Raw genomic sequence first — 13,901 nt, 5'->3', positions numbered from 1 at the left:
ATGTTGAAATGCAGTGTTGTCAAGTGACTTATGTATATTTTTATCCTTGTTTTTCAATTTCAGAATGAGAGAATAAAAATTAATGAGTTTGAAGCAACCCTGGCAGCAAGCCAAGAAGCCTACAAGCAACAGGAAGAAAAGCTCTCAGAACTACAAACAGAAATAGGCTCCAAAGCATTAGAGAAAAATCTTGATGTTCTTCAGTCAAAACTGTTGAAGAAGGACAGCCAAATTAAAAATTTAGAAGAAAGTTTGGAACAACTGCAGGTGTGGAATTAAAATAAAGTCATTGACTGAATTTCAAGAATGCTGAAAATGATGTTTTGAAATATTTGATGTTATAAGTTGTGTTGCTTTAACCTTGTATTGTTAGCAATTAATTCAGAAGACCAATTTCTCCAACCTGCACCTACACATTTTCATTTGAATAATTTTGCAGGACTAAAGTCAAGACTAAGTCACAATACAGAAGGAAATTTAATCAGTTACACTGTCCTAGTCTGAACTGATGCGATTGAAATGTAACTAGGACATGCAGAAAAAACAAGTGTACTGTGACTTTTAACATTATGTATATGCAGCACTTTTGAAACTATCTAGCAATTATTTAAATTCACAAACCTCCACAAGTTGTTGAGGATAATATTTGTCTGGTGTTATTCTAGAACCAGCAAGATGATCTGATTTTTGAATATAACTTATGTCAGCCTAAATAGCTCCTGAAGTTGGTAGGATAGTAAGAAGTCAACTTTGCACATGTAAATATTTTTGGAAAATTAAGAATTTAAAGATAGGGAAAATTCTATGCTTTCCAATTTAAAGAGTTACCATTGTCTGGTATCCACTGCAAATGTATATCTTTAAAACCTTGGATTCTCTTTTCGTTTTAAAAAAAATGTCCTTGTTAATCAAAACAAAATTGAGAACAAGATGGTCAACTTCCAAATTCCACATCTATGTAAATTTGTCATCTTTCAGTTACACAATCTGGTCACTAGGATGGTACTGTATCATTTTTCCCACTTTCTACTCCTGTGTTTTATATATATTACAGCCCAGTCGTTATCATTTGTGTCTTGTTGAATTTAAATGTAAACTTTTAAATCACTACTTACTTAGACAGTAATGGTAACGCACCTGATGTCTTACCACCTCATAATGGAATTTTTGCAAATAGACAAAGTGGATGAATTTTTCAAGTCACTGAATTTCTATAACCTAGGATTAACTGCACTTTGCCCTCCATTTTCCTACATTCTTAGCTTTAATATGATAACGGAAACATGCAATATTATACAGCTGAATAATTGGCTTTTTGAAATAATTGTGATGTGTATCATATTGTAAACATAGGAACATTTTCAAAGTAAAATTACCACGTATGAACTGAAGAGTCAGATGTTAATCAAAACTTAAGGCAGTTTCTAAAACAAGTTTATTCATAAATTCTATGTTCAAAAAGATGTCAAAGGTTCCTTTCGATTTGTTTCTAATTTGATGGTAATATTTCAAATTACTATTATGTACTCCTGAATTGATGAATTATGTTAGTGGCATTTCTGATACAAAATTACATTTATGCTGAAAACTGGAGGTGAGTAGTGTGCTCCGTATTTTTAAAAAAAAAAATTGAAATAACCACGTTGGAGGGTTTTGAGAAAATTGTGAAGGTGTATAACCTCTATTATTCCTTTTATATCACACAGGCTAAGCTAGACATGGGAGCTCAACCTTTCAAAGAAGAGATGACTGATCTGAAAAATCGATTGTTTGCATTACAGATGGAAAAAGTTAAAGAGACTAAACATCTTGAAAATCAGTAAGAGTCACTATTTGTTTACAAAGTATTAACAATTTTTCTTCACATTGTCTTCAACGAGGGATTGTCGAAACAAGGACGGCATGATGGCTCAGTGGTTAGCACTGATGCCTCACCGAGCTAGGGACCTGGGTTCAATTCCCACCCTGGGTGACTGCAAACTCCACACAAACGTTCTCCCCGTGTGTCTGTGTGGGTTTTCTCTCACAACCCAAAAGATGTGCAGGTCAGGTGAATTGCCCATGCTAAATTGCTCTTAGTGTTAGGTGCATTAGTCAGGGGTACATGTAGGGAAATGAGTGTGGGTGGGTTACCGTTTGGAGGGTCGGTGTGGACCTGTTGGGCTGTAGGGAATCTAATCTAATCTAATCTAAGTATAACAATATTTATTTGCAGAATTAGTTCTCTCAAAGCCAGCTTAGAGCATAAAGAAGAGTCATTGAGACAACTGAAGGAAACACTCCGAAGAAACCAGCAAGAACAGGATATCAGCAGTGAGTACTTTTTTTAAACTCATTGCTGAGATGGACAAAATTGCTGAATGTGGTTTGTGCAAGTTCAGAAAAGTCCTCCAAAAAAGTTCTTCAGAATCCCAAAGTTCAGAAGAAGAATCAAGTTGCACTCAAAACATTGACACACTTTTTCACTTTCTACAGCTGCTGCTGAGGCTCTTTGATTTTAGTTTATTTGGTGATCAGAAGCATTCAACTTCATAATGTGGTGAATATGTTGATAACACTTTCTTTAAAAAAAAGATTCCATTTGCTAAAATTATACGCATCATTGAACCACGGTTAGAATATTATTCTGTTTTAAGTGCCTACTTTAGAATAACAAGGCAAGAGTAAAGTAAAGGGCTACTAAGGTTATATTAGGATTTGGCTCAAAGGAAAATTGAAACAAGTTGTTCTCTTCATAAAACATTTGAGCAAAAAGGTTCTGCAGAAAGCTTCCACAGTATGCTCAAAATAGAGGAATTGAAATGTAAATGCTGGAAAATTTAGGTACCACTAAATTGTTTACCACAAAGCATTAATGTAAGATTATTACTGAGGGAGAGAAAATATAATTATAAAAAGATAGCTATTGGGAACCATACTTCTTAAACAGAGTTTTTTAGGGTACCACATCTTTCCAGAGTGTTGGAAAACCTTTCCCCCTCTGATCCTGTTTGGGGAATTGAAAGTTGCTGGGAGCCAAATCCACTGCAGGGGGCAGATGTCTGTTTTCTGAACAGGTGTTGGCATGACATAATATACACCGGAGTCATTAGTTTGTTCTGTCTCTCTCACATGCATTATTAACTCTCACTCACTGTCAAGATGCATACTTCCCCACACACTCTTTGTCAAGTTGCTTTCACTTGCTCACTTAGTCACTTTCTCTTTGGTCATTAACAAACAAAAAAAGATTCAGTTCACTAATGTACTTCGAGGAAGGAAGCTGTTGTCCTTACCTTGCGTGACTCCGGATCCACAGTGATGTGGTTGATGCTTAACTGCTCTCTGGACAATTAGGGGTGAGTAATAATGTTGACCTGATCAGTAACATCCATATCCCATCAAAGAATGTTTTTAAAAAATTCCTCCTTGCTCCATCCCTTTGTCTGTCACAGATACTCTTATACTTGTGCTCTCTCACATCCATTAACACTCTGTGGCAGATACTCACTCCTTCAATCATGGGGGAAGCCTGATTGCATTGGGGAGCAGACATCAGGCATCGAAGGTGAAGGGAGTAAAGAAACTGCTTGCAGTCAGCCTGCATCAGGGAATGGGCATAGAGCAAAAGATTTATTTTGAATTTGAGAAAGCTGTAATTATTCTTTTGCCATTTCTGGTAGGAGAGGTCTTCCCAAACTGTGTCACAATCCCCAGAAATATGAGCTGATGAATTTAGAATTGCAACTCCCAAACTTTTAATGGCTGCCATGGATTGCAGCAGAGCCCAAAGAGTGGCCCCAGAAGTGCTAAACATCTGGAGAGCAGAGGTGGAGAGGTCATTTGCAGCTATGTTGAAATCACTAGGTTAACAAGCAACAATACACTCTGACAGAACTGTCCAGGACATTAGGCAGACAGGAAAGAAAAGATGCGCATTACGGATTCTGGACATCCTAACGGGCCACTTACTGTTGTCTTTCAGGCTAACAACAATCATTGGATAGTTAGTCTGTCAATGGGGATGATCTGCATCAGATTGGCTGGCTGCTTTGGATACTGACTACTTTGATTGACAGAAAACTTGGCCAATGTGCCTGATTTAGCACTTCTGCAACCACTGTGCTGTGCTCCATAGCTGCCATTACAAGTTTTGGAGTCAAATTTCATTAGCCCACCACACCAGATGTCATGACCTACAGTTTGGGAAGCCTTTCCTACAAGAAATGGTGAAAGAATCAGAATACATTATAGCTTATTTCCAAGTCAGAATAATGGGGAGTTTGGATAGAATTTACAAGGATGGTGATGCTATCTTCGAATTTTTAGCGTTGCCTAAGGACGACTACATCTTGTAGATTGTATATACTCTTCCAGCTATGTGTTAATGGTGAAGAAAGTGGATGTTTGGGTTTTTTCTGACAGTCAAGCAGGTAGTTTTATCTTGGATGGTGTCAAGCTGCTTGAGTGTTAAAGCTGCACTCAAGCAGGTATGCAGGGAGTATTCTATCACACTCCTGACTTGGGCCTTGGGATGTCAGGAGATGACTATTTGCTATACGATTCCTAGCCTCCAACCTGTTCTTCTAGCCGCACTATTCATATGGCTAGTACAATTAAATTCAATATTTAGTCAATGGTAAACCAGCACGTTGTTAGAGAGAGAGTCAGTTATGGTAATGCCAGTGAACATCAAGGGACAATGGTTAGATTCTCTCTTGCTGCAGATAATCGTTACCTGGTACTTTTTCAGCACAAAGCGAGATATTGTTCAGATCTTTCTGCATTTGGACATGGATTGCTTCAGTATCTGAAAAGTTTCAAATTGTGCAAGCATCTGCAAATGTCCCCTTTCTGATGAAGGGTAGGTCATTTGAAGCAGCTGAAGGTGGTTGGGCCGAGAACATTCCTCTGAGGAACTCCTGCAGAGATGTCCTAGGGCTGAAATGACTGACCTCCAAGAGCCAAAACCATTATCCTTTATACTAGGTATGATTCCATCCAACACATCGTTCCCAATGACTGGTTTTTCTAAGCTTCTCGATGTCATGGACTGTCACTTTCATTTGCCCTCTGAAATTCAGCTTTTTTGTCCAAGGCTATAAGGAATCAAGAGCTCAGTAGCTCTGGCAAAACCCAAATTGAATGTCAATGAACAGGATATTGTTAAACAAGTGCTGCTTGTTAGTACAATTGTTAGCCATTTCCACAGAATCCCTACAGTGTGGAAATAGGCCATTTGGCCCAACAAGTTCACATCAACACTCCGAAGAGTAACCCACCCAGACCCATTCCCCTGACTAATGTACCTAACCTACACATCCCTGAACACAATGGGCAATTTAGCTTGGCCAGTTTACCTAACCTGCACATCTTTTGACTATGGGAGAAAACCAGAGCACCCGAAGAAAACCCCCACAGACACAGGGAGAATGTGCAAACTCCATGCAGATCATCACCCGAGGCGGGAATCAAACCCGGGTCCCTGGTGCTGAGAGGCAGCGGTCTAACCACAGAGCCACTGTGCTGATGTTTGGAGGGTAGATGTATGGGCCAGTAACTGACCAGTTTAGACTTATCTTGCTTTTCGTGTACAGGATATACCTGGATAATTTTTCATCTCTGATAGATGAGCAGCTATATCTGGGATAGATTGGCTAGCGAGTGACAATTTCTAGAACACATGTATTCAGTACTACTGCTGAAATGTTATCAGGGTCCATTGACTTTGTGGTGTCCAATGCCTTCAGCCATTTCTTAACATTTATGTGAAGTTAATCAGTTTAACTGAAGACTGACACCTGTGATGGAGGGGATATCTGGAGGAGGCTGAGATGGATCATCTGCTTGACACTTAGTCATAGTCATACAGCACAGAAACAGACCCTTCGGTTCAACTTGTCTGTACTAACCACATATCACAATCTGGCTTAGTCCCATTGGTCAGCATTTGGTCCATATCCCCCTAAACCCTTCCTATTCATATATCCAACCAGATGATTTTAAATGTTGTACCTTTACACACCTCCACCACTTCCTCTGGATTCCCAGTCTTGTGTTGCTAGATCTGTTCAAAGTCTACCCCATTTAGAATGGTAATAGTGCCACAAAACCCAGTGGCAGGAATTCTCACTGTGAAGATGGGACTTCATCTGTGCAAGGGCTCTGATCACCCTCTTACTGCTACTGTCATGGACGGATTCATCTGCAACAGATTAGTGAGGATGCAGTCAAGTATGTTTCTTCCCCTTTGGTTCTCTCATCACTTGTCGCAGACTCAATCTAGCGGTTATGTCCTTTAGGGCTTGACCAGTTTAGTCAGTAATGATGCTATCAAGTCCCTCTTGGTGATAGATGTTGAAGTCCCCTAAAGTATATTTTGTGTCCTTGCCACCTTCAGTAATTCCTTCAGGTAAAACATGGAGGAGTACTGATTGATTAGCCAAGGAGGGTGGGATTATGGTAGACTTTCTTGCCCATGTTTGATTAGGTGCCATGAAGTTTCGAGGGATCCAGAGTCTATTGGGGATTCTCAGGGTCACTCTGTTGGCTGTATGCCACTCTCCCATTATCTCTGCTAATCTGGCCTGGCAGTGGAATACGACAGTGCTGTAGATGGTGGTTTTGTTGTCTGGAATGTTGTTTAAGGTATGATTCCATAAGTATGACTGTCAGACTGCTGCTTTCAATTTCAGCACTAACCCCAGGTGTTGGTAGGTAAGACTGAAATGGCTTGCAAAGTTGTTTGAGGGCACTTGAGTCAACCACATTGCTGTGGGTCTGGAGTCACATGTGGGTCAAACCAGATAGAGATGGCAATTTTCCTTCTTAAAAACACCAAGTCCTGATTTTCATGAATTAAAATTTCACCATCCGCGATGGCAGGATTCAAACCAAATTCCCCAGAATATTTCCTGGATTTTAGGTCCAATCTTTCTTGTCCAGCAAAAATACAAATACACCATCATCTTCTGTTAGTAGCTTCCTAATGTATTCAGATCTAATTTTAGAAAGATAGTTAATTAATGACTGAGTATAATACCCTATTGATTAATTTCTAATTTCTTTTAGTTACAGTTGAAAATAGTAAAGATAAAACGTGTTCCACTGACGTATCTCTCACGTGTAGTGCTGGAAGCGGTATAGTTCAGAATGCAGTGGTACTTGTTCTAAATGCTGAGAAAGCTAAACTTACTCGAGATCTAAATCAGTTTAAGAAGGAAAATGAACATCTTGCAAGGTAATTTTTCAAATTCAAATGCTTTTTCTGCTTGCTTAATATAAGATACTGGCTTCTCAATGTAGCATCCAAGGGCTTTCTGCAAATACATAACCCAAGTTAAAAAATCTATTCAAAATTTTTTCAGAGGACATCAGTAACCATAAGGATTGCATATTGTGATCCTTTCACATTTGCATCTCCAACTAAATTTGTTTTGCTGTTCCCCCGAACCCCATTGCCCATTGTCAATTATTGAATCATATAGTACAGAAGAGGTCCTTTGGCCCATTGCCTTGAAATGTGTTATTATAAGTATTAATGGATGTTGTAAGGTTTCCCACTTCAACTACCCTCGCAAGTAGTGCTTTCCAGATTCCCAACACCACCTGGATGAATTTTCTTTCCTCAAATCCCCTCTAAATCTGACTTTCACCTAATAAAAACTGTATCTCTTTGTCATTTACCTTTCAGTTTATGGGAACATTCTGCTTCCTATCCACCTTGTCCATGCTCCTCAGTCTTACATAACTCGGTCAGGGCTCCATTCATTCTTCTGTGCCCTAAAGAAAACAACCCAAGCTTCTCTAGCCCCTCTTCACAGCTAAAATGCTCCATCGAATGGAACATTCTAGTGTAACTCCTCCACACCCCCACCAGTGTAATCAAAACCTTTCTATAATGTGGTGACCAGAACTGCCCGCAGTACTCCAGCTTGTGGCCTAACTGAAGTTCCAGACAACTTCAACATGACATCCCTGCTCTTCTAACTACTGTTAGATAAATGATAAAGACAAATGTTCCAAATGTCTTCCCAAACCAACCAGTCCTGCCACCATCGAGTTTTTGTGTACAAGCACCCCAGGATTCCTCTGTTTCTGAGTATACTAGGGACAAGCTAAACTCCTCCCTTAGCTTGTTACATCTTCCAAAGTGCACCATTTATTTATCAGGTTAAATTCCATCTGCCACCAATCAGTCCATTTGACCAACCCGTCTTTATCCTCCTGTTACCCCAGACTTTCCTCCTCACTGGCCAGTCTTCATGGTATCTGCAAAGATTGTTTATAGATGATCAAAGCACTGGCAAATAATCGACATCATCGATCAGTTCTGAGACCTATATGATGTCCTCATTATCAAGGAAAGGGCCAGTGCAGGTGACTGCTGAACAGACCACCAACTCATTTGCTTCTCAATGTCCATCAAATGCCACCAGAATCAGCTGAAGATGAAGAAACAGTTCAGAAAAAGACTTAATGTCCAGCTGTTTCAATAGCCAAGCACACTAGTGAACGTCCAACAAGGTCTCTACCAAAATCTCCAAAAAGTTAATTTTAACAGAGATGGGGATGTCTGGGAAGAGCTGAAGACAGGAATCATGTCATGTTGTGAAGAAACCATCAGCTGCAAGACATGGAAACACACAAAGGCTGGTTTAACGTGAGTGACCACATCATCCAAGACTACTTCAAGAAGCAGACAGCTATCCATTCTTGGCACACAAATTCACCAGTGAGGCAAAGAGGAAAACTCAAACAGCAAAGGGCGAACAAGGGAAACCAAAAACTAGTGTGGTCTGAGAAAGCTAAAGATCTGAACTCCTTGCTGACAAGCATAATACCCGGGATTTCTTCAGCGCCACCAAAATAATATGCGGACTCAAGTTTGGCCTCAAACTGGTAGAGTAAGAATAGCACTCTTGAGAGACCAAAAATATTAGTCTCTGATGAAGCAAATGCTTCAAAGAACTCCTAAACTGGAACACAATTGTCAATGAGAAATTCCTCGACTCACCATCAAAAATGATCTTGGACTGTCATTTAGTGTAGCAGAATTTGAAGCTGCCATAAGATGCATGAAGAGTTGAAAAGCTTCAGAAGAAGATGGCGTTTCAGCTGAGATTTTCAAACTGGCAAAAGCAGCGCTTACCTATTATGATTAGATTAGATTACATTACAGTGTGGAAACAGGCCCTTCGGCCCAACAAGTCCACACCGCCCCGGTGAAGCGAAACCCACCCATACCCCTACATTTACCCCTTACCTAACACTACGGGCAATTTAGCATGGCCAATTCACCTGACCCTGCACATCTTTTGGACTGTGGGAGGAAACCGGAGCACCCGGAGGAAACCCACGCAGACACGGGGAGAACGTGCAAACTCCACACAGTCAGTCGCCTGAGGCGGGAATTGAACCCGGGTCTCAGGCGCTGTGAGGCAGCAGTGCTAACCACTGTGCCACCATGCCGCCCACATCTTTTCCTGAAAATCTGGAACAAAGAAAAAATCCAGACTGATCTCGGGGATACTATCAACGCCACATTCCTTCAAAAAATAGAGACATAGTGGATGGGATCTAACTTGGTAGTTTTCTCCCTTCCTGGGAAGATCACAGTCCAAATCCTCACTAGATGCCTTCTCCCAATCCTGAAGATATCATTCCTAAAAGCCCGTGTGGCTTCCGATCAAATCATGATTTTCACTGCATGGCAACTGCAAGAGGAATGCCAAAAACAAAACCAACCACTCTATCCTGTTCTTATCGATCTGACCAAGGCTTTTGACTTAGGATCTGCCAGAGCACTTCTCGATTGACTGTCAACAGCCAGCTGTCCAGTGAAATTCATCAACATTCTTCATCTCCTCCATGACAAAATGTCAATGACAGTCCTCACCACCAGTAGTATGACAGAGTCCTTTGAGGTGAAAACAAGGATTGAGCAGGGATGTGTCATTGCCCCCACCCTTCGCCTCAACTTTATCATCACCGTTCTTGTCAAGAATAAGCTTCCTCAATCAGTTGAAATCCAAGAAGAAAATGACACCGATCTTGTGGTACTTCGGTATGTGGGTGACAATGGAAGCATGCTTAAGAATTGGTCTTGGACTCAACCTTAAGAAGTCTGAAATCCTCTAGCAACCTGTTCCAGGTCAAGTTCTAGTCTATCCCTCCATTAAGATCAAAAGATAAATCGTGGAATGTGGAATAACTCCCTTACCTGTTTGAGACTGATTCCCTGCATCAGCTAGGAAGGGCAGGCAAACTAGTATTGATGTCGTTGAAACAGTTAACAGCACCAGCATAAAGGCTACAGTCACCCAAAACCAACTGTGCTGGGCTGGCCATGTGTTGAGGATATCAAGAGTTCCGACTGCCAAAGCAAATTGTTTTCCCCCAGCTCAGGAAGGCACTTGAATGAGAGGAGGACAAAGGAAGTGTTCCACAGACTCCCTGAAGGCTTTCCTCAAGAAATCCAAAATGGATGTCAATACATAAGAGTCTCATTTGGGAGGAAACCCCTTTTATAATTCTTTGAGAATAACTTTCAGCAAATGGAAGCACAAAAAAATTATCTTGAGGCCGAGAACTACTTCCATCTCCCCGAAACAATGTGTGGGCAGAGATGCTGCTCTAGGATTGGGCTCATTAGCCACACAAGATTAGATTAGATTCCCTACAGTATGGAAACAGGCCCTTCAGCCCAACCAGTCTACACTGACCCTCCGAAGAGTAACCCACCCAGACCCATTTCCCTCTGACTAATGCACCTAACACTATGGGCAATTTAGCACGGCCAATTCACCTGGCCTGCGCATCTTTGGACTGTGGGAGGAAACCGGAGCACCCGGAGGAAACCCACGCAGACACGGGGAGAATGTGCAAACTCGACACAGACAGTTGCCGAGGCTGGAATTGAACCTGGGACCCTGGTGCTGTGCAGCAGCAGTGCTAACCACTGAGCCACCGTGCTGCCCACTGAAGGACCCTCTGAAGCCATGACCAGTGACATGAGATTTCCTAGGTGGAAGTATATATATCTAAATTATACTTTTTAACAAATAAGTACCGATGATGAATTTCTTCCCTAGTCTCCTACAACAGCCTGGGTGGCAATTCATCCAGACTATTTTTAAACCTGCCAAGAAATCCAATGCATCTTTGCTCCTTATGATAAACTGCTCAAGAACCTCACAGTCCTCTTTCCAAATTTCTGTATCTACACCCTCCTTAGAAATGAAGATATGAAAAGTACCTGTTAAGGATCATTCTTTGTTCTCCCCATGGTTATTCAGTCTCTTTGATTATACTTATTCGGGAGAAGTCAGAGATATGCTACTTTGCACACCATTATTTTCTTATGCACCCTCTTTACTCATGTTGCTTTCTTAAATTGCCCCCTCTGAACTTTCTATATTTTGCTAGTGCTTCTGTTAATTTGTTCCCTTTGTACCAGTTAAAGCATCTGTTTTCCTCCCTATCCAGTCTCAATATTCCTAGATATCCAGGGTTCTCTGGGTTTGTTGCTCCTACGTTTCACTCTAAAGAGGACATGTTGGCCCTGTATTCTCACCAGTTCCATTTTGACATTCCCCAACTGCTCTACTGTAGACTTACCCAGAAGTAACTTTCTAGTCGATTTTGGCCAGGTCCTGTCTTATTTTAATAAAATCTACATCTCCACATTTCTTACCTCTTATCCCTGTCAAAACCTCTTTTTCTTCAGACCATCTTTTTCCTATTCCATAACAAACTTAAAATGTATGGTGTTGTGATCCCTGTCTCACTCCTCCTGCTGCCTTGAACAGCCGTCCAGCTTTGTTTTCCCAAATTTGCACCATCTTTTGTTGGACCTTCTGCCTATTGATATAAAAAAAGCTTTCCTGAATACACTTCAAAACTTTTACCCCCCTCTAAGCCCTTTACACTATGATTATCCCAATTAATGTTGGGGATGTTGAAAGCCCTAATATAATTACCCTAACCCGTTTCCCTGAATTGTCTACTTGTCTGCTCCTCTGTTGTTCACTGGCTGTCCATAGATCTATAAATACACCCTCAACAGTGTGACTGTGCTCCCATTTTATTCCTGAACCCAACCATGCAGCTTCATTTGAAGACCCTTCCAAGATATTATCCCTCCGTACTGCAATAAGTAAATCCTTAATTAATATTGTGACACCACTTCCTCCTTTACACCCTCCCCTGTCCTGCCTGAAGATTCAATACCCCAAATCGCTGGTTTGCCAGTCTTGTCCTCCCCTCAACCATGTCTGTGATGGCAACAACATCACAATTCCTTGTTAAATGTTCTTCATTGTGCAGCAAAGCCAAATATTAAGCTATTCCATCTTGAATATCAAATAATATGAGCATATTCAGCTGTTATTTAACCCAGAACAATGTGCTTTACTGTTGGACGTGCTACATTGTTTTTCCATCTTGCTGTCTAAATAGGAGGTTATTTTAAAAATTTACCCCATTGCAATTCTGAGAGAAAACTAAATACTGGTACAAAAGTAGAAATTACTGGAGAAACTCAGGTCTGGCGTTATCTGTGGAGAAAAATGTTTTGAGTCCAGTGATCTTCCTTCAGAACTGGATTCAAACTATTAACTCTTTCTCTCCACAGATGCTGCCAGTCATGAGTTTCTCCAGAAATGTCTGGTTTTGTTTGATTTCCAGCATTGGCAGTTCTTTGCTCATTATACCAGTATTTACCTTGAAATAAAACAATGGTATTTCAATTGATTTTAGAATGGTGTCTGAGCTAAAATTTGAAAAAAACATATGGAAAGAAAGAGCAACAAAGCATGAAGAGAAAGACAGAACGCTATTCAAGCAGGAAAATATTCAACATACTTTAACACAATGTCCAGATGACAGTCTCCCTTCGCAGTCACAGAAGGAATGTTCACTACCAGTGTCACAAAATGTTGAGATTTCAAAAGAATTGTTTCCTCATGAAAATAAAGCTGCTGCCACTGAGGATAAAGCTTTGGAAAACGAGCTACCCATCGATTCTTCTAAGGCATCATCGTTTGGTATGGAATCACAGCCATGGTCACTTCCTCGGACCAAAATCTTTGATAATTCTAGGCTGAGTTTTCCTGGAGGTAAAAACCTTTGGTATTTTTCTGTTAAAACATTAAGAGATAGAGATTTATAATTAAGCCATTGAAAATAACTGTGGTTTAATTTTTTTTGCATTGGGTGGGAAGGCAGATATGACATGACGGCAAACAGGAGAAATTTTATTTGTCAAGGAGTGAACATTAAGTTTGCATGATGAAAGGACAGGTTTTTACATAAACTGCCTTTAATTTGCCTCAAACCCAAGACAGGCTCAGCAGATCAGCAGTCTGGGGAGAGAAAACAGTTAACATTTAGAGTCCAGTGACTGTTCTGTAGACCTGGACTTTGAAGTGTTAACTTTGTTTTCTCTGCGCAAATGCTGCCAGACCCACTGAGTTTCTCTAACCGTTTCGGTTTTTGATTCAGATTTCTGACATACGTAGTTCTTTCTCCATCACCAGCATTTACATCAAAATAAAACAATGTTATCTCAAATGATTTGAGAATGGTGTCAGGTGGTATTGTTTAAGATTTTCTATACTGAATGTAGAATAACTTAAGGATATAAAGTTCTGAGTAGTTTCTTTTAAAATCATTAGTTTGTATCTTGTAATTGGAATTTGGGATAGACTGTGGTCTAAAACCTTTTTTTATAGCCTTGACTGTGATAAATTGGTTATATCTGCTGTAGCTAGAGCATAAAATTATTGTTGTTGCCAATACAGAGAAAGAAATCAAAAACAATCAGGATTTTTATTCTGCTTTTAATGACTTGAATTATCCCCAGGCACTTTGCAGAGGTATTTATTGAAAGAAATGATACTGAGCCACTTAGGGATCAGATG

The 13,901-nt window shown here is 40.3% G+C and overlaps 1 protein-coding gene across 3 annotated transcripts in view; it reads left to right on the top strand.

The window, feature by feature from the left end:
• The window catches only part of cenpe (centromere protein E), a 116,010-nt gene that overhangs the window by 92,977 nt on the left and 9,132 nt on the right, over nt 1–13,901 (top strand). For all 3 annotated transcript variants that reach the window (XM_087994949.1, XM_087994952.1, XM_087994945.1), the window contains 5 exons: nt 64–267; nt 1,707–1,819; nt 2,216–2,313; nt 7,051–7,219; nt 12,739–13,097. In XM_087994949.1, coding sequence (XP_087851075.1) covers nt 64–267; nt 1,707–1,819; nt 2,216–2,313; nt 7,051–7,219; nt 12,739–13,097 — 943 coding nt within the window. The remainder of the gene's footprint in view (nt 1–63; nt 268–1,706; nt 1,820–2,215; nt 2,314–7,050; nt 7,220–12,738; nt 13,098–13,901) is intronic.

The sequence above is a fragment of the Chiloscyllium plagiosum genome, unplaced genomic scaffold (genome assembly GCF_037043375.1).
Source record: "Chiloscyllium plagiosum isolate Xiang-an unplaced genomic scaffold, Cpla_swu_hap1 HiC_scaffold_2, whole genome shotgun sequence".
In the NCBI taxonomy this organism is placed as follows: domain Eukaryota; kingdom Metazoa; phylum Chordata; class Chondrichthyes; order Orectolobiformes; family Hemiscylliidae; genus Chiloscyllium; species Chiloscyllium plagiosum.
This window is presented reverse-complemented; position numbering and strand designations above follow the sequence as displayed.